This window comes from Hypomesus nipponensis, chromosome 8, assembly GCF_054491055.1.
Source record: "Hypomesus nipponensis isolate SF chromosome 8, ASM5449105v1, whole genome shotgun sequence".
NCBI lineage: Eukaryota > Metazoa > Chordata > Actinopteri > Osmeriformes > Osmeridae > Hypomesus > Hypomesus nipponensis.
Genome location: NC_140368.1, coordinates 1,084,943 through 1,103,395, shown reverse-complemented (window position 1 = coordinate 1,103,395; position 18,453 = coordinate 1,084,943). Strand labels below are relative to the sequence as shown.

At 51.3% G+C, this 18,453-nt stretch overlaps 2 protein-coding genes across 2 annotated transcripts in view; one reads left to right on the top strand and one right to left on the bottom strand.

The window, feature by feature from the left end:
• The window catches only part of sspo (SCO-spondin), a 76,280-nt gene that overhangs the window by 5,187 nt on the left and 52,640 nt on the right, over positions 1–18,453 (top strand). Inside the window, exons 2-20 of the mRNA XM_084703251.1 lie at positions 7,224–7,439; positions 7,828–7,900; positions 8,291–8,500; positions 9,063–9,145; positions 9,281–9,451; positions 10,009–10,229; positions 10,699–10,801; positions 11,004–11,162; positions 11,337–11,422; positions 11,636–11,761; positions 12,309–12,469; positions 12,794–13,033; positions 13,985–14,126; positions 14,926–15,052; positions 15,223–15,395; positions 15,942–16,169; positions 16,351–16,516; positions 16,682–16,928; positions 18,202–18,409. Coding sequence (XP_084559377.1) covers positions 7,848–7,900; positions 8,291–8,500; positions 9,063–9,145; positions 9,281–9,451; positions 10,009–10,229; positions 10,699–10,801; positions 11,004–11,162; positions 11,337–11,422; positions 11,636–11,761; positions 12,309–12,469; positions 12,794–13,033; positions 13,985–14,126; positions 14,926–15,052; positions 15,223–15,395; positions 15,942–16,169; positions 16,351–16,516; positions 16,682–16,928; positions 18,202–18,409 — 2,904 coding nt within the window. The 5' untranslated portion in view covers positions 7,224–7,439; positions 7,828–7,847. The remainder of the gene's footprint in view (positions 1–7,223; positions 7,440–7,827; positions 7,901–8,290; positions 8,501–9,062; positions 9,146–9,280; positions 9,452–10,008; positions 10,230–10,698; positions 10,802–11,003; positions 11,163–11,336; positions 11,423–11,635; positions 11,762–12,308; positions 12,470–12,793; positions 13,034–13,984; positions 14,127–14,925; positions 15,053–15,222; positions 15,396–15,941; positions 16,170–16,350; positions 16,517–16,681; positions 16,929–18,201; positions 18,410–18,453) is intronic.
• Positions 207–5,370, bottom strand: aoc1 (amine oxidase copper containing 1). Its single transcript, XM_084703250.1, has 5 exons — positions 4,955–5,370; positions 2,864–4,405; positions 2,164–2,452; positions 1,821–1,953; positions 207–1,485 (listed from the first exon to the last, which is right to left on the bottom strand). The coding sequence occupies exons 2-5, from the start codon at positions 4,395–4,397 to the stop codon at positions 1,216–1,218; spliced, it is 2,226 nt and encodes a 741-aa protein (XP_084559376.1). The 5' UTR covers positions 4,398–4,405; positions 4,955–5,370; the 3' UTR covers positions 207–1,215.

Below are 18,453 nucleotides of genomic sequence, written 5' to 3'. Positions count from 1 at the left end.
GACTATTTGCCGTCCTTTGTGCAGCTGCAGAGTCCAGTCTGCCTTCATCACTGGAACACCAGCCTTCTGCCTTTCTCTCATATGCTGTTGGATTAAATATGTTAAATCGATATAATTTCACATTTAGTTGATTACACACACACCTGATCAAATTATAGTATGTAAAAAGACACAATTCGACTCTCGTGCCCTATTACAAAGGTTTGTCAGTTTGTATTTATTGTATATAATTGAGAACATAATGCAAATTGCAGAGAACACTGCAGTGGTAGGAGCAGAACACACAGGACACAGAACCACAGGGCAAACACGGTTGTAGAATGTTCTACTCCCCCAGGCGTTCCACAGGGTGGAGTTGCCCTGGGCGACGGTGCAGGTGAGTTCTGGACTGTTTGCAGGGAAGGATCTGGAATTGAGCTGTTTGCTCACTCAGTCCTGTCTTCTTCCCAGCAAAAAAAACATTCTCGCAAAGCATGCTGGGAGCCAAGAGCTTGGCTCAGGGGGCGGATCCCCTTCATCCTACATCCTGGATGCTCGCCACAGTTAAACCTCGTCCATGGAGACTCCCCAAGGATTAGAGGCTCTGTCACCCCAAGCCTTGTTGTGTATCGGGGTTGACATGACAACTATAGACAACAGTACCCTTTCTGATCTGATTAGGCTACAGCTACACGCACAAGAAGGGTAATTTAACAGCGCAAAACAAATGTTGGATTATTTTGTCTAGTCACTGACGGGATGGGTAGGGTCAGTTTTTATATAGTCTTCATCAAACACAACGGTAGAAAGGAAAAAAATTACAGTATTTGTATTGTTTGCTCTTATCTAAACACAGCTTAATAAAAATGGAACTACTAAAATATATCAAAATAAATGCACATTTAGCATACATTTTGTGGTGTTAGTACCGGCATCCAAATACTTTATTCAAGTTGCGTATCATTTAAGTTGAACGTCAGAGTTTCTGAGTTCTACACATGAACTTGTCACAGCTCAGGCAGCTTGGCCTCCTGTACCTTCCAGCCTCCACCTCCCAAGCACACGGGCAATAACCGGCCATTCAGTCAACACTGAGCTACTGTTGTTTCTGGTTACATTAATACTTGCTTTGATGTGGTGGCTAAATCTGATGTCTCAAACATATTGCGTGTAAGAAAAAAAGGGGAGGGGGGGGGGGAATCTGATCACCAGTAACTTCAGGAAGTCCAACCGAGATTAAACACCTGCGTAGGTGCCGTTGTAGAAGAAAGGCTTGTCTGTTACACAGTTACCTACGACCTCCGTGGTCCATCTCTGGACTTTTGATGCTCCATTCTCGTCCTGGCGGACGATGACCGTGCTCCGGGACGCCAGGGACGGGTCCTCGTCAAAGAAGTTGAAGGGCCGAAGGAAGAAGCCCACAGAGTTGCCGGGCGTCGCCGTGTTGGGGATGTCCTCCGAGTGAGGCACGTGCAGGAACCCCACTGTTACCCAGGCAACGAGATCCTGCACACGACAGGGTTAGGGTTTGTGTTAGGCTAGGGTGAGGGTAAGAGCTAGGGTAAGTGTTAGGCTAGGGTCTGAACCCTATTCTACACAGGAGACACCGCTAGATAATTTGGCTAATTTGCGTAAACAGACATGCTAACCTCTTGTCTAATTAAGCAGGGGCATAGGTTTCATTATACATTTAGAAAATGGCAAATTTGTCTCCCCCACTTTTTATTGAGAGAATTGTCACATCAGTTATTTTAAAAACCTGTCCAACCCACATTTAAAAAACAAACCTACGCCCTTGTAATGAGTTTAGGATGTTTGTTAGACAGGGCTGTGAGGCGGACCTGGTTAGTTATGTTTTCGTTGTTCTTGATGTAGTCCTCGAAGGATACCACCGGCTCCCAGGGGTCGTTCTGAGTGTATATGCTGGTGCTGGTGGACTCACTGTCCTTGTGGCGCGTCACGGCCAGGGGATACCTGCAACGGGGGAGCACATGGTTCATCCTGGGCTGTAAGGCAAAATGCACTCGTCCATGAGAGGAACACCCAATGTTTGTCTGCTCTGACCGCCTGGTCCTCGTGGCATGCGTTATGTCATGGCACGCTTCACGTATGACAGACAGTGAATGCCTGGTGAGCTTGCGTGTGTTTCCAAGAGCCACAGGTGTGTTCACAGGCTGTGATTACCTGGCCCAGCTGATGCCATTCTCCTCCTTCCAGCCGCGAGGCAGTACACTGTTGCCATGGGAGTTGAACTGGATGCGGAAGCCCTTCTTGTGACTCCACTTGTTCTCCTCGTTGGGGTTGTAGAAGTGGACATAGCGAGGGAACTTCTTCCCGAAGCGGAAGGCTGCGCTCCGCTCCGTCTGATGCTGGGTTCTGTGGAGCCTTGACTGGACTATGGAGTGTTTCGGGCTCCATGGGTTGGTGAAGTTCTCGAATTTCAGGTTCATGGATTCGAGGCTGTTCTCACGGCCTGGGTGGAAACAGGGTGAGGTTGTGGTGTTGTAGGTTAGGTTGTTTTATTTACATTACAGAGATTAAAGTTGCAAATCTTATGTCTCATGCTTTCCTTTTGTGTTGTTTGAAATGTGATTGTACTTCCTGCTTTAGTAGGAGGACAATCTGGCCCTGATCCTGAGGTCTACTTGTGATTTATGGCACAGACTGGACTTAAAGTATCACTTTTATTGGGCTATTAACCTGCCAGTTGTTTTGCAATATCAATGATTTACTGACAGGTGCAGGAGCAGCAACAGTCATGTAATGTTAGGCCACAGTGGTAAAGTTCACCTGCAGAGTCTTCTAGATAGCTAAAAGTATCTATAGGTGTCTATAGGTATATGTACCAAACGTAATCACAGCCAAGCATGCAAGTAAAACTCACCGGCAATATCCAGATCCACTTTATAATGGATGAGGTGTGTGTGCAGGTTGCCCAGTACGTAGTTATAAACCTTGGTGCCGTAGTGGAGTCCGTTGGGAGTGAAGAAGGTGGCGTGGATGTAACCTGTGGCGCTAACCCTGGACTCCATCACTCCGTTCTGGTAGAAGAGGAAGTCCCAGATGTAGTCGTAGTTGTAGACGGTGGAGGTAGTCCTCAGCACCAGCACATGGTTCTCCAGGCCTCCATAGAAGTTGTAGCCCCCGTTGAAGTTGCTGTTGAAGTGCCTCCTTAGGGGCGTTGCCGTGGTCATCTCGAACACGCAAAGGGCATTGCGATACCTCACCGGTTTGTCCGTGTCATAGTAGTGATACAAGTCCACAAAGGTGGAAATTTCCGGACAGTCAATGCCGGGAGCCAGCTCGTAGCTCAAGGTGCCCATGGACCATCCCGCGTCAATGTACTTGGTCTGCATGGCGGCAGGGGTGTCGCCCGAGTAGAAGGCGATGGCTTCCTGAAGGCTGACCTCGTAGGCGATCCGCTCCCCGTTGAAGCGCAGGTCGAAGATCTGAAGGCCTGCGGAGGAACGTACTCTGTAGGCAAACGACCAGCCAGCGTATTCTACAAAGTTCCCATCGATGTTGTAGCGATGGCCCTGCGGTTCCACCAGCTTGGGACCATGGATGTTGGAAGCCGTGTTGCTGTGACCACGAGGAATGTAGGTGGAAAAGAGGTCGTCTTTGTCGTGGTCAGGAAGCCTGGCCTTCTCAACTGTCCCCTCGTCATATTTCTTCACTAGTTCCTCCACGCTGTCAAAGTACTGGCTGTTGTACCAGACCTTCTCCACAGTCCACATCTTCGGGTCCAGATCTCTGTGGTTGATCAGAACCTCAAAGCCCACCGGATGGATGAAGTAGCCCTCCACGAACTTCTGAAGCATTACCCAGGATCTTCTCTCACCGGGCTCCAGCCCACGAGGAGCGATGTCTGAGAAGGTCAAGCAGCGGTCGGTGCAGTTTGTGAAGGAGAAGCCGTCGGTTGTCTCCAGCAGGAGCTTATGTGCCTTGGAGGTGATCTCCTGCAGGATACCGATGAGGTGCTCATACTCCACAAAGCTGATGGGCCGTGATTCAAACCGGATGGGTCTGTCCCCCTTGAACCTCTTCACAGTGTGCGACGTGGGGAAGGGCAGCGGACTAACGATGTACTCTGTGATGTTTGGCTGGGCTTGGTCTCCAAACTGGACCACCACCCGGGCCTGTCTCTGGGGCTTGGCCTGACCGCGGTCCAGTGCCCTCAGGGCCTCATGCTTCCTGGGAAGGTGGAGCTCTATCAGCAAGATGCTGTTCTTCCTCAGGGCCTTGTCCCTTGCTAGCGTCAGCCCCAGCTCACTGCTGTGCATGTATTCTCTGACGGCCCGCATCTCTCGTGGCGTGAGGTCGGCGAAGATGGCTGCTCCATGGTGAGCCCACTCCCGTCCTCTGGAGGCAGCGCAGGCACCCAGACACACCAGCAGCAGAGGGTAGCAGAGCCTCATGGTCTCGTCTGCAGGGACACAAGCAGCAAACATGTGGAGGTGTACAGAGGGAGCCGTGTCGACTTAGCTGTAGTTTCGGACTATAGTTTTTTTTGCTGCATGCTGTAAGAGACAACACATACATATGGAAGTCCCCCCCAACACTCCCTTCAATCTCCCCCACAGCTGCTGAAGTCTACTCCCCTCATATTTCTAACTCTCCCCCCCTCCCCCTCTCCTCCGTCTTATTTTACTACTCAGTCTTGGCAGTGTACTCTGGCTACGAACAGTATGGAACAACGTCAGCACAGCAGGGATCCCCTGACCATGTTTATCCTTTCCCTCATTATGTTTACTCATGCTTGTCCAGCATGTCCTACTTGTGGTGTTTTACAGCAGTGAGATATGCCCTGCAATGGGAGGTCCCGCTATGCCATTTACCCTCTCTGATTTCATAACACGTTTATGTAACATGTTACAATGTTGTTTGCACTCTTGTGGAATGCAGAAATAGGAGGCAGTCGTTCATTGAGAAATTAAATGTTTGTATGATGTGTGGAGCAAAGAAAGGCACGTACCTATGGTATGCACTTCAGATATGTGAAGAGTCCTTCAGCATTCAGCCCTGGTTTTGTCCTGCAGAGCGCAGATGTATTCCTCCCCTGGCTGCTCCAAGGAACGAAACCAGTCTGATAAAACAAGCTCAAGACACTGCTTGTATTTAACATCCTACATCACTGCAAGGGCACGTGGTCAACTGTGGGTTGTAAAAGTGTTGTAATCTCAGGTGCAATATACACAGGATGAACTCTCCATGTTAAAATCACACAGGAACTGAATACAGTGGTCATTCTAATATGCTGACTAATGACTGATTACTTAAGGTGCTAGTGTTTGTCCTGTGTGAGATAAGGCTAATGGAAAGTAGGTACTGTAAAGTCTTTAAACCATTTGACAAGTTATATAGTTATATTATATATATATATATAATTACAGAAATGTTATGTAGTTCTGAAGTGAAAGGCAAACATTTATTTTTGGATGTGATCTCTGGATCCCTTTAGGTTACACTTATGCTCATATCTCAGACGATCAACTCCTATTAATGTTTGAAGGCTTGCAATAAACCTCGCTAGCTACTGACAAACTTTGCCCTTTAATTTCCTTTGTTTTCTGTGTCATTGGGAATGTGAAATAGGTCATATCAAATCATAAAAGTAACTTCAAAGTGAACTAAATCAAAGTTTCATCACTTGAGACGTGCAAAGGACCTTATACTGTAAAGCTGTGATTGCACTTTAGTCCTGCTCCTTTCTGATGTGCAGCTATTTACATTTATTCATTTAGCAGATGCTTTCATCCAAAGCGACTTCCAATAGAAAGATTTACAAAAGTGCATGGGTCACCGATCATAACAATGAGACCAAAACATTGCGGGTAGCCAAACATGAAGCATTCATTGTGAAAAGCAAATAAGTGCCAGTGGGAAGAACAACAAGAGCATGTAGTTACAAGTTACAAATCAAACAACATGAACCTCAAAAAGTACAAGAGTGTACTTGTAGAAAAAGCAAGCAACAATAATATAATTCACAGCGAGTACAAGAAGTTAAATCAGTTACAACTAACCAACAAGAGCAACAAGTCCCTTAATAAGAGTCATTGTGTTCCTGGATGAAACTAGCATCAGGTCCAGGTTCATTTGCTTGAGTAGCTTTTTGTCTGACTGGATCTTTTAAACTGCGACACTGCAACAGCGCCAACAGTAAACTTACAAATGTAAGTGTACAGATATTTCCAACTGGAGCAATTTCCCTGAAATTACTGTTTGTGTGTATTTAATTACACAAATAGTAACTAACTGTACATAGAAGGAACTGTTGATAATGAGTCATGCAAGTCCACATGGGAAAGTAGAAAGCACCTTAATACAGATGTGCTTTGTAGCATTGGGTACTTTCCCGAAACTGACTGGGGTCTGATTTCTCCTGGAGTTGTGAAGACTGGCTGGACGCTGCTGGCTGCTGGCGGCAGCTGTGTTTGAGCTCCTCTGCTCTGGGGTCAGGGGTCAGCCCGGAAATGTTGGTTGGACTAAAAGACTCTGAAAGAGGGTCCTGCTATTGACACGCTACTTTGATTAAACGCCCCCGTCATCCTTCCCGAAAAGCCTCTCTTTATAGGATTAGAGGACGAGCACAAACACTTCTCTGGTCGTGCTGGACGAGGCTGCTCCCCCCTGGCCTGTGTGTTCACCTCACTCAAACACACTCACACACACACACTCTCTCACACACACACACTCTCTCACACACACACACTCACATACACTCTCACACAGATACACACTCTCACAAACACATACACTGACACAAAAGCACACACAAACACATGCTCACAAACACACTCGCACATACGCAGTCATCAACACACACACCAACCCTCTGCTCTATTCAGTCCATGACCTGCTGTGCTGCTGCATGGCCTACCATTGGACAGCATGGGCCCTGCGTTCCAGGCCAGGTGACCAATAGCAGGTCTCGCAGCTGTGCCCTGTAGCTTCTCAGCCAATAGCAGCAGTCTCAGATGGCGCCGCATGCCCTGGGAATCCCCCCCGACGCTTAAAACCAGCAGACAGGCACTCCCACCGCCCATAACGCCGTAGACCGCCTACCTGAAGACTCAGACGATACGAGAGAGACAATGCAAAAGAAGCAGAGAGAAGAGAGGATTTGCTGGTAACAGAAAAGGTGATCGTGTTCTATAGAGCCACATCATCAACCTGTCAGGACCTGCCTAAACCTTCTACCAGGATCGACCCAAAGCCTGACTTTCTGAACCTTCTACCAGGATTGACCCACAGCCTGACTTCCTGAACCTTCTACCAGGATCGACCCAAATCCTGCCTTCCTGAACCTTCTACCAGGATCAACCTGAAGCCTGACTTCCCGAACCTTCTACCAGGATCGACCCAAAGCCTGACCTCCTGAACCTTCTACCAGGATCGACCCAAAGCCTGACTTCCTGAACCTTCTACCAGGATCGACCTGAAGCCTGACTTCCCACGTGAGGATGTTGATCTTTTCCTGTCAGTTCTCGTTCTTCTCCTTTTTTAGATCAATGAATATCTTTAGAAGTTTTTATTTTTACTTTTTTCTTGCTTCTTTCCTCACAGCTCCATTGTTTTTCCTCTCAAGCATTTGATTTAAACTAATGCTAACTTGGATTATTGATTGATATCAATATTAGATTATTGGTTGACAGAGTGTGACAGAGTAGGAGCGATGTATTAGCTGTGAGTTGAGAATAGGGTTTCTAGAGAAGAGCTTTTGAATTATGTGGACAGAGAGAAGTTGTTTTTCTCTGCTTAGGTAAGGGTCAGAGACTGGGCTCATGTATGGATATCTTGTTTGCCCCCTCTCTCTCTCTCTCCCTCCCTCTTTTTCTCTCTCAGAGTCGGCCGTAGCAGGAACCATGTGGGCTGTGCTACTATCTTTGACTGGACTGAGTCTGGTGATAGGAATGAGGTACGTTCCAGAGGTTTCCGAAGAAAGATTATGGATAAAAGGGAGTCCTGTTATCTGAGTCCTGATTTACTTCTCAGCACTACCACCATAAACTAAACCAGCTCTCTAATCAGCACTCTCAGGCATTCAATACACAAGTAATTCCCTTGTAATCAGCGCTGTAACGTCTACAATCAACAATACCACCTGCTGCTCTGTCAGATTCTGCTGCAAATACAAATCAAGGACTATTTATACGTCTCTGTGGATGCAAGTGTAACTAGATGTAATGATAATATTAATTAGTCATGATATATAGATGTACCTGATGCTTTTATCCAAAGCGGCATACAGAAGGGGTTCTGAACCCCCGAGCTGCTGATCTCTTAACGGTGTGAATGTTTCCTCCAGACACTGGTGTGAGCGCACGGTGGAGGAAAGAGAGGAGCGCGTGCTGACCCCCCGTCTGCAGAGAGAGGTGGCGTGTTCCCAGGTGTACCAGTACGACTCTCAGGGCTGGAGGCTGGACCTGGACCGCATGCGCCACAAGCACGGGGGTGACGATGGCATTGCACTGTACTACAGACACCAGGGCCCCGGGGCCACCTGCTACTTATACAAGTGAGGGAGACCGGCCGTCTCTGAGGACCGTCAGACTTTTTGTTATCCTTATGCCCCATTCTTTCCAATGTATCAAATTCAAATTAAATGTATTTTTCTATAGCCATTGTTTTCCATTCACGGACGAGTCTTTCAATGATCTGATGTATGTCTGCTGTTGCTAACAAAGCTGCTGTGAGGTGCAGTGTAAGTGTGTGTGGTCTGAGAGGTAATGCTGTGTGTTGGGTGTGTGGTCTGAGGGGTAATGCTGTGTGTTGGGTGTGTGGTCTGAGGGGTAATGGTGTGTGTTGGGTGTGTGGTCTGAAGGGTAATGCTGTGTGTTGGGTGTGTGGTCTGAGAGGTAATGCTGTGTGTTGGGTGTGTGGTCTGAGGGGTAATGCTGTGTGTTGGGTGTGGGGTCTGAGGGGTAATGCTGTGTGTTGGGTGTGTGGTGTGAGGGGTAATGCTGTGTGTTGGGTGTATGGTCTGAGGGGTAATGCTGTGTGTTGGGTGTGTGGTCTGAGGGGTATTGCTGTGTGTTGGGTGTGTGGTCTGAAGGGTAATGGTGTGTTTTGGGTGCCAGACCCCCCCAGATAGAGACCCAGCAGGTGAACCGGACGGTCCAGGGCTGCTGTGATGGCTGGAGTGGACCTCACTGCTCACAGGGTGAGGACAGCTTATCATCCTGTCACCTGCTGTTTACCTGGTTACCATTTCTTTCCATTTTCACTACATTTAAATTAAGGACAAGCTTCAAAACTGTGTTTTCTCCCTGCCTGCCTGCCTTCCTGCTTGCCCCAGGTGTGGGAGTGAGGGGACAGTGTTACTCCACCTGGAGCTGTGATGACTTCCCCGGGGTGCAGAACTCATCCCTGATGCCCCTGGAGCAGTGCTGCGGAACACTGTGGGGGCTGAGCTGGAGGAACACATCCGACCAGACCTGCCTCTCCTGCAGCTACACCCTCCTGCCCGGTCAGTAATGTAGCTACACCCTCCTGCCTGGTCAGTAATGTAGCTACACCCTCCTGCCTGGTCAGTAATGTAGCTACACCCTCCTGCCTGGTCAGTAATGTAGCTACACCCTCCTGCCTGGTCAGTAATGTAGCTACACCCTCCTGCCTGGTCAGTAATGTAGCTACACCCTCCTGCCCGGTCAGTAATGTAGCTACACCCTCCTGCCTGGTCAGTAATGTAGCTACACCCTCCTGCCTGGTCAGTAATGTAGCTACACCCTCCTGCCCGGTCAGTAATGTAGCTACACCCTCCTGCCCGGTCAGTAATGTAGCTACACCCTCCTGCCTGGTCAGTAATGTAGCTACACCCTCCTGCCTGGTCAGTAATGTAGCTACCCCCTACAATACGATGCAAAATATTAAAATATACAGGGAGTGTCTTTTTCATGAACTTCCCACTAGCTTTACCTCAGCAGTGTCAGTGTGGAGATGTGCAGACAGCAGATGTGACTGTAGGCGTAGCGATGACACTGGCCCAGCCGGTTCACCCTGCGTGTCTCCCCCCCCCCTCCCCAGACGCCCAGTCCTCCCCCCTGGTGAGGGGGGGGCTGCTGAGGAGCTCCCGGGCCCCGCAGGGGGCGGCCACCTGTCTGAGCTGGGGCGGGGCGCACTACCGTACGTTTGACAGGAAGCCCTTCCACTTCCGGGGCACCTGCACCTACGTGTTGGCCTCCTCCAGCGACACCTGGGCTGTGTACATTAGCACCGTGTGTGACGGCCATGGAGACTGCAGCAAGGTAGCACATCTGTTTTTACTGTTTTTAAAACAATTGCTTTTTGGTGTCATGTTGTGTGTGAAAAATACATTTCAAAAAAAGAGTTTCAAAGGGTTTCAAAATATTTTCGAAAAAAAGTTTCGAAAACTACGTTTTGAAAGGTTGAAAAAATGATTTCTCAAAAATGTTTCACAAACAATGTTTTGCATAATTGATGACTACTTGATGAGGACTGTAATATACTCTACTGTACTCTACTACACTCTACTGTACTCTACTACACTCTACTGTACTCTATTGTACTCTGCTTTACTCTGTTCTACGTTTCTCTGTTCTCTCCTTTCACTGTGTGAAAAACTAGTTTTGAAGGGTTGAAAAAATATTATACCCAAAAAAGTTTTGAAAAAAAAGTTTTAAAAGGTTGAACAAAGTTCAATTATTTATTTATTTATATTTCCCCTTTTACTCTCCTGTTCCCTCGCTCTTTCAGGCCCTGAGGATGATGCTGGGACTAGACCTCGTGTCCATTCACCTGCGAAACCTGACGCTCAACGGCTTGCTGGTTCCTCAAGGGGAACCTCTCTTTCAAAATGGTGGGCCTACTCTTCACCTTTTTACATACAAGCTCAGAAGTTCAGAATATCAAGTCACACTTCACTGCAACCTTCTACCTCATTTGTTGAGACGAAGTATCACCTGCTTACATTTAAGGGTACTAAGTCAGTCAATGAAAATGACCCTCTGATTGGCTAGCCTTCGTGTAGCAAAGACCAATGACAGCCGTGTTCTCTCCAGGCGTGAGCGTCCATTGGCTGGGGGACTTTGTGTTTGTGGAGAGTGGTCTTGGTGTCCGGGTGAAGTTCGACATGAGGAACACCGTGTACCTGACGGTTACCGCAGAACACCTGACCACCACCAGGGGGCTATGTGGAGTCTACAACAACAAGCCAGACGGTACGTTAACAAACAAACAAACCACCAAACGGTTATCCTGGTCTAACTCATTTTCTGCGCTGTCTGTGGTTTCCTCAAATCATAAATTTCTCCAGAACTTGATTCTGTTTCTTTCACTGGTTGGTGTAAACTCAGTGTCTTTCTTCAAGCCTGTTGATCGATGTGTGTTGGCAGATGACTTCACCAGCAGGTCTGGAGTCCTGTCCCAGTTTGCTGCCAGCTTCGGTAACTCCTGGAGAGTGGCTGACCAGCACATGGAGGTAGGCCCCCTGTCTTGTCTGGCCCGCCTGGGCAGAAATGTTAACATCTTTTCATTTATTAACCATGTATTAACCATGTGTTAACCATGTGTTAACCACTAGTAACCATGTATTAACCATGTGTTAACCATGTGTTAACCACTAGTAACCATGTATTAACCATGTGTTAACCATGTCTGACCCATGTATGGCCCTCTGCTGTGCGTGTGCCAGGGCTGCAGTGATGCAGCAGAGTTGGGGCACAGCTGCGATGCTGCGGGGGACGCCAGGCTGCGGGGGTCCGCTGAGGCTGTCTGCCACCGCCTGCTGGAGAGCCCCTTCACACGCTGCCACCAGTGGGTGAGCCTCTCACCCCATCTTGGACCCTTCCACACCCCTCTCACCCCATCTTGGACCCTTCCACACCCCTCTCACCCCCACCTTGGACCCTCCCACACCCCTCTCACCCCCACCTTGGACCCTTCCACACCCCTCTCAACCCCCACCTTGGACCCTTCCACACCCCTCTCAACCCCCACCTTGGACCCTTCCACACCCCTCTCACCCCAACCTTGGACCCTTCCACACCCCCACCTCCACTTAGACTGCAGTTCCTGGAAGCGTTCCAGAGGCCAGAGGCAATAAAATACTTGGAACTTGTTTTCGTAACGCGTTTATGAGTGGTTCCTGGGTAAATGATTAACGACGTTATTTCTTGAGGAATAAGCAGGCCAATGACAATGAATGAACTTCATCTGTTCTTAAAACCAGGAGCCAGTGAACCTTCCGGGTTGTCTAACCTCCCTGGTGCTGGTTCAGCCTGGTGCTGGGTCAGTGGGTCAGCCTGGTGCTGGGTCACCCTGGTCCCTGTAGATGGTGGTGGGCTGATGTTGTCTGTCCTGTCCAGGTGGACCCGGGGGAGTATGTGGACACCTGCCTGTACCTGTACTGCAGCCTGGGGCCCCGGGAGAGGGACAACTCCACGTGTGACACGCTGGCCAGCTACGCTCGCGAGTGTGCCCAGCACCACGTGATTATCAGCTGGAGAGGAGCACAGCTGTGTGGTAGGCACCCAACACTTCCTGGTCTAACACCCAACACTTCCTGGTCAAACACCCAACACTTCCTGGTCTAACACCCAACACTTCCTGGTCTAATACCCAACACTTCCTGGTCTAACACCCAACAGTTCCTGGTCTAATACCCAACACTTCCTGGTCAAACACCCAACACTTCCTGGTCTAACACCCAAAACTTCCTGGTCTAATACCCAACACTTCCTGGTCAAACACCCAACACTTCCTGGTCTAACACCCGACACTTCCTGGTCTACTGATGGTACCTAAGAATAACTCTGATCCAGACTTATTGTCCCCCCCCCCTCCCAGAGAGAGTATGTCCGAGGGAACAGGTGTTCTCCGACTGTGTCTCCTCCTGCCCCCCCACCTGCTCGTCCCCACAGCCCCCCTCTGGGGCGGGCCAGTGCAGGGAGGAGTGTGTGGGGGGGTGTGAGTGTCCCCCAGGCCGGTTCCTCCACCAGGGGGCGTGTCTGAGGAAGGAGGACTGTCCTTGCTTCCATCGGCGACGCACCTACCAGTCTGGAGCCGCCATCCAGCAGAGGTGCAACACCTGGTGAGTCCCCGGTACCCCCCTGATAGCCCCCCCCTACTCCTCTGGTACCCCCCTGATAGCCCCCCCCTACTCCTCTGGTACCCCCTTGATACCCCCCCCTACTCCTCTGGTACCCCCCTGATACCCCCCCCCTACTCCTCTGGTACCCTCCTGATACCCCCCCCCCCACTCCTCTGGTACCCCCCTGATACCCCCCCCTACTCCTCTGGTACCCCCCTGATACCCCCCCCCACTCCTCTGGTACCCCCCTGATACCCCCCCCCCACTCCTCTGGTACCCCCCTGATACCCCCCCCCTACTCCTATGGTACCCCCCTGATACCCCCCCCTACTCCTCTGGTACCCCCCTGATACCCCCCCCTTACTCCTCTGGTACCCCCCTGATACCCCCCCCTACTCCTCTGGTACCCCCCTGATACCCCCCCCTACTCCTCTGGTACCCCCCTGATACCCCCCCCTACTCCTCTGGTACCCCCCTGATACCCCCCCCTTACTCCTCTGGTACCCCCCTGATACCCCCCCCTACTGCTCTGGTACCCCCCTGATACCCCCCCCCCACTCCTCTGGTACCCTCCTGATACTGAGCACTTGTAACTTTTCTTTGTTTTTTAACTGCTTTTTTGGCTAAACAATTTAATTTGTTCTCATGCAGTCCACTCCTCCTCGTCTTCATTCTGTTCTCCTCCTCCCCCCTCCCTCTGTTCCAACTTCCTCTACCTGTCCCCCCCCCACCTTTCTACCTGTCCCCCCCCCCCACCTTTCTACCTGTCCCCCCCCCCACCTTTCTACCTGTCCCCCCCCCCACCTTTCTACCTGTCCCCCCCCCCCACCTTTCTACCTGTCCCCCCCCCCCACCTTTCTACCTGTCCCCCCCCCCCACCTTTCTACCTGTCCCCCCCCCCACCTTTCTGCCTGTCCCCCCCCCCCACCTTTCTACCTGTCCCCCCCCCAGTGTGTGCAGGGCAGGTCAGTGGCAGTGTTCGGGGGAGAGGTGTGAGGCCCAGTGCAGCCTGATGGGGGCGCTGCAGGTCTCCACTTTTGACAGGAAGAGGTACTCCATGCAGGGCGGAGCCTGCTCCTTCATCGCTGTAGAGGTGAGACACACACCTGTCATCCACACACACCTCATCCACACACACACCTGTCATCCACACACACCTCATCCACACACACCTCATCCACACACACCTCATCCACACACACACCTGTCATCCACACACACCTCATCCACACACACCTCATCCACACACACACCTGTCATCCACACACACCTCATCCACACACACCTCATCCACACACACACCTGTCATCCACACACACCTCATCCACACACACCTCATCCACACACACACCTGTCATCCACACACACCTCATCCACACACACCTCATCCACACACACACCTGTCATCCACACACACCTCATCCACACACACACCTGTCATCCACACACACCTCATCCACACACACACCTGTCATCCACACACACCTGTCATCCACACACACCTCATCCACACACACACCTGTCATCCACACACACCTCATCCACACACACCTCATCCACACACACACCTGTCATCCACACACACCTCATCCACACACACCTGTCATCCAAACACACACACCTGGCATCCACACACACCTCATCCACACACACCTCATCCACACACACACACACCTGTCATCCACACACACCTCATCCACACACACACACACACCTGTCATCCACACACACCTCCTCTACACACACCTCATCCACACACACCTCATCCACACACACCTCATCCACACACACACACCTCATCCATCCATCCCACTGGAACATAGCAGTGTAAATTTGCCGTATAGTAAAATTACAATTGATGAATAAGATTAAATAACTGTGTGTGTGTGCAGGACTTTGTGGACAAGAAGCTGGAGGTGAGGGTGGGGTGTGGTGAGTGTGTGCTGAGGGAGGGTCAGGGCTGCCTCAGAGAGATGTCCGTCACAGCCCTGCGCACCACCGTCACCATCACAGAGTCTGGTGAGCCTCACACAACACACCTGCTGCCTCCCTCTCTACCCCCCTCCCTTCCTCCCTCTCTACCCCCCTCCCTTCCTCCCTCTCTACCCCCCTCCCTCCCTTCCTCCCTCTCTACCCCCCTCCCTCCCTCCCTCCCTCATGTGTCCTCTCCTCCCCCTGCTCGTCCCCAGGTGCAGTGCTGCTAAACGGCCAGAAGGCGGCGCTGCCTGTGGAGACGGGAGACCTGGTGGTGAGCCGGCCGTCCTCCTCCTTCCTGCTGGTCCAGACCTTCGGGGCTCAGCTGCTCTGGCACCTGGACGGACCCCTGGCCCTCATCACCCTGCAGCCCGGATTCTCCCACAAGGTACTGGAGGACACTTTGGAGCTTGAAGGCAACTTGATGGTTTATTCAGCCACGCTCAAGTGATACAGGAAGACACAACAAGCTAACGATTCATAAGATACCACACATTATATAGATAAGATACCACACATTGTATAGATAAGATACCACACATTATATAGTGTAAATGAGGAATATTGCCACATCATCTTTCCATAGCTCGTTCCCTTCTCCATGATGTTTTCTCCTTCCTAGGTCCTAGGTGAACCCCTGTTCACCCCTTCTACCACGAGAACCAGCCCTCTTCTCTGGCTTATGTTCCAATAGTTTCTCCTTCTAAACTTTGGCAATACCCCTATTCTATCGCCTATTTCATAACTCAGGAATGTGTTGTTTCTTACTTGTGACATCTTTCTTTGGGAGGAGTCACAAGCATGATACAGCTGGAGCCCAGACCTCGGCCTTCTCCCCTACGGCTGGACATCCCCTATTTTATTATCTGACCTACAATCAACAGGTATTACAGTGTGTGTGTGTGTGTGTGTGTGTGTGTGTGTGTGTCCGTAGGTCCGAGGCCTGTGTGGCACCCTGACATGGAACCAGCTGGATGACTTCACCACCCCAGAGGGTGACGTGGAGACCAGCATTCCTGCCTTCGTGTCCAGGTTCTCCCTGGGGCCCTGCCTGCTGCCTGGGGGCCCGGGGGGCCCAGAGCCCGACGCCTGCTCCTCCTTCAGCCAGAGGAGGCAGCACGCTGAGCACGTCTGCTCCATCATACACAGCCCTGCCTTCCAGGTGGGTGTGCCTGTGTGAACAGGAAGCTGGTGGGGAGAGTTTGTTGCTAAGCGTATGTGTGTGAGAGGAGGTGAAAACCTGCCTGTCTCAAGAATAGATCTGACATCCCTTCATCTCTCTCCTCCTCCCCCCTCCCCCCCTCTCCCCTCTCCCCTCCTCCCCCCTCCCTGTGCTCCTGCAGCCCTGCCATGACGTGGTGGAAAGGGAGGCCTACATGCGAGTGTGTCTGGGGGAGGTGTGTGGCTGCTCCCCCCGGGGGCTCTGCCACTGTGCCGTCCTCACCGCCTACGCCCGCCACTGCGCCCAGGAGGGAGCACCCGTCGTCTGGCGCAACCACACCTTCTGTCGTAAGAGTCCTCTTGGGGCTGGGCAGGGACTGGGGGGGGTAGGCTCAGGGAGAGGAACAGCAACAGGAAGGAGGGACACAGGCAGCAAAGTACAAAACAGTATAAGACTAGAAACATCAGTACTTCCTCTCCTCCCCTCTCCCCTGTCCCCCTCCCTCTGCACAGCTCTGCAGTGTACAGGGGGCCAGGTCTACCAGGAGTGTGGCCGTGCATGTGGCACCAGCTGTGCCGACCTCCAGCGGGCAGGACGGTGTGTGGGGACCCCCCGGAGCTGTGTGCCAGGCTGCCAGTGCCCCCCAGGCCTGGCACAGGACCAGCAGGGCCAGTGTGTGCCCGTTGGCATGTGCCCCTGCCGTCACGGAGACACCCTGTACCAGGCAGCCAGTGTCCTGCAGAAAGGCTGCAACACCTGGTAGGAACCCTGCATGCTGTCTGAACCAGTCACACCTGGTAGGAACCCTGCATGCTGTCTGAACCAGTCACACCTGGTAGGAACCCTGCAGTGAGGGCCCTGCTCTGTGGTGTGAGGGCCCTGCTCTGTGGTGTGAGGGCCCTGCTCTGTAGTGTGAGGGCCCTGCTCTGTAGTGTGAGGGCCCTGCTCTGTAGTGTGAGGGCCCTGCTCTGTAGTGTGAGGGCCCTGCTCTGTAGTGTGAGGGCCCTGCTCTGTAGTGTGAGGGCCCTGCTCTGTGGTGTGAGGGCCCTGCTTTGTGGTGTGAGGGCCCTGCTCTGTGGTGTGAGGGACCTGATGAAATCACTCTATAGCTGCTTCCCTCCTGTCTCAGGATAGGTTGATTTCATTGTGTCTTTCCATCACGTGACCTCAAGGGATACACACCATCCTGACACAATCTCACATGAAACTGTGGGCTTGCACGTTCAAATCCCCCCCTCCCCGCAAATGTCGCTGTGGATGTAATGAATGTGTTTTAAGTGATGAATTATTAACATATTAGGCAGCAATTTACATCAAGGTTAAATGAACTACCATGTAACTACATGGTATAGTAAAACAGTGTTGGTAGGTATTGGTATGTATATACATGGTAGTTACGTGTAATATGAATCAAACATCGCCCATTATTATTACAATAATTGCTGAATCATTCAAGTGTCTGTGTCCTGGGTGTGACTGTTCAGGCTACAAAGTGTTGTAACAACTCAATCTGTGGAAACTGTGAAGAAACTATGTTCTTAGCTGGTTTCATTGCTGTGTGGTAATTTGTAATTTGGTTGAAAACCAAGCACACACATTGAGAGTGTTGATTAAACTGGTGTCTCCTTTGCCCTCTGTGTGTGTGTGTGTGTGCAACAACTAGACTCTTAAACTGAGAGAGGACATGGCCAGTCTCATTTACTAACACGGTCATATCTGTTCAGAATGATACGAGACTGCTGTCTGGGTCAAGGTTCAGGTCTACTGAACCCTCACACACACACAGACACACAAACACCTTGCTAACTCTGAGGTTTAATATGACCCTCTTGTCCAACCCTTTTCTTTACCTTATCTCTTTGGATGTGTGCTCTCCCCCCTCTTCCCCGCTTACCCTCTTCCCTCCCTCCCTCCCTCCCTCCCTCCCTCCCTCCCTCCCTCCCTCCCTCCCTCCCTCCCTCCCTCCCTCCCTCCCTCCCTCCCTCCCTCCCTCCCTCCCTCCCTCCCTCCCTCCCTCCCTCCCTCCTTCCAGTGTCTGTACAGATGGAGTCTGGAACTGTACAGAGCAGGAGTGTGTGAGGGTGAACCAGTGTCCAGGATCTCTGGTCTACTCCCCCAGCTCATGCCTCCGCACCTGCTCCAGCCTGGACTCTCCTGGCCCACCCGGCCCCCCCGGCCCCCCCGGCCCCTGTGCTGAGCCCCTGTCTGGCTGTGTCTGCCCCCAGGGTACTGTCCTCCTGGTGGGTGCCCCCTAATACATGTTATTCACCTAGCACACGCTTTG

Bases quoted from the DNA above. Each gene is read 5' to 3' on its own strand.
- aoc1 (XM_084703250.1), bottom strand. From the start codon at position 4,397: ATGAGGCTCTGCTACCCTCTGCTGCTGGTGTGTCTGGGTGCCTGCGCT. The intron at 2,453-2,863 runs GTGAGTTTTACT...GTTTCCACCCAG, and splicing joins AGTGGATCTGGATATTGCCG to GCCGTGAGAACAGCCTCGAA. The intron at 1,486-1,820 runs GTCCGCCTCACA...TGTCGTGTGCAG, and splicing joins ACGAAAACATAACTAACCAG to GATCTCGTTGCCTGGGTAAC.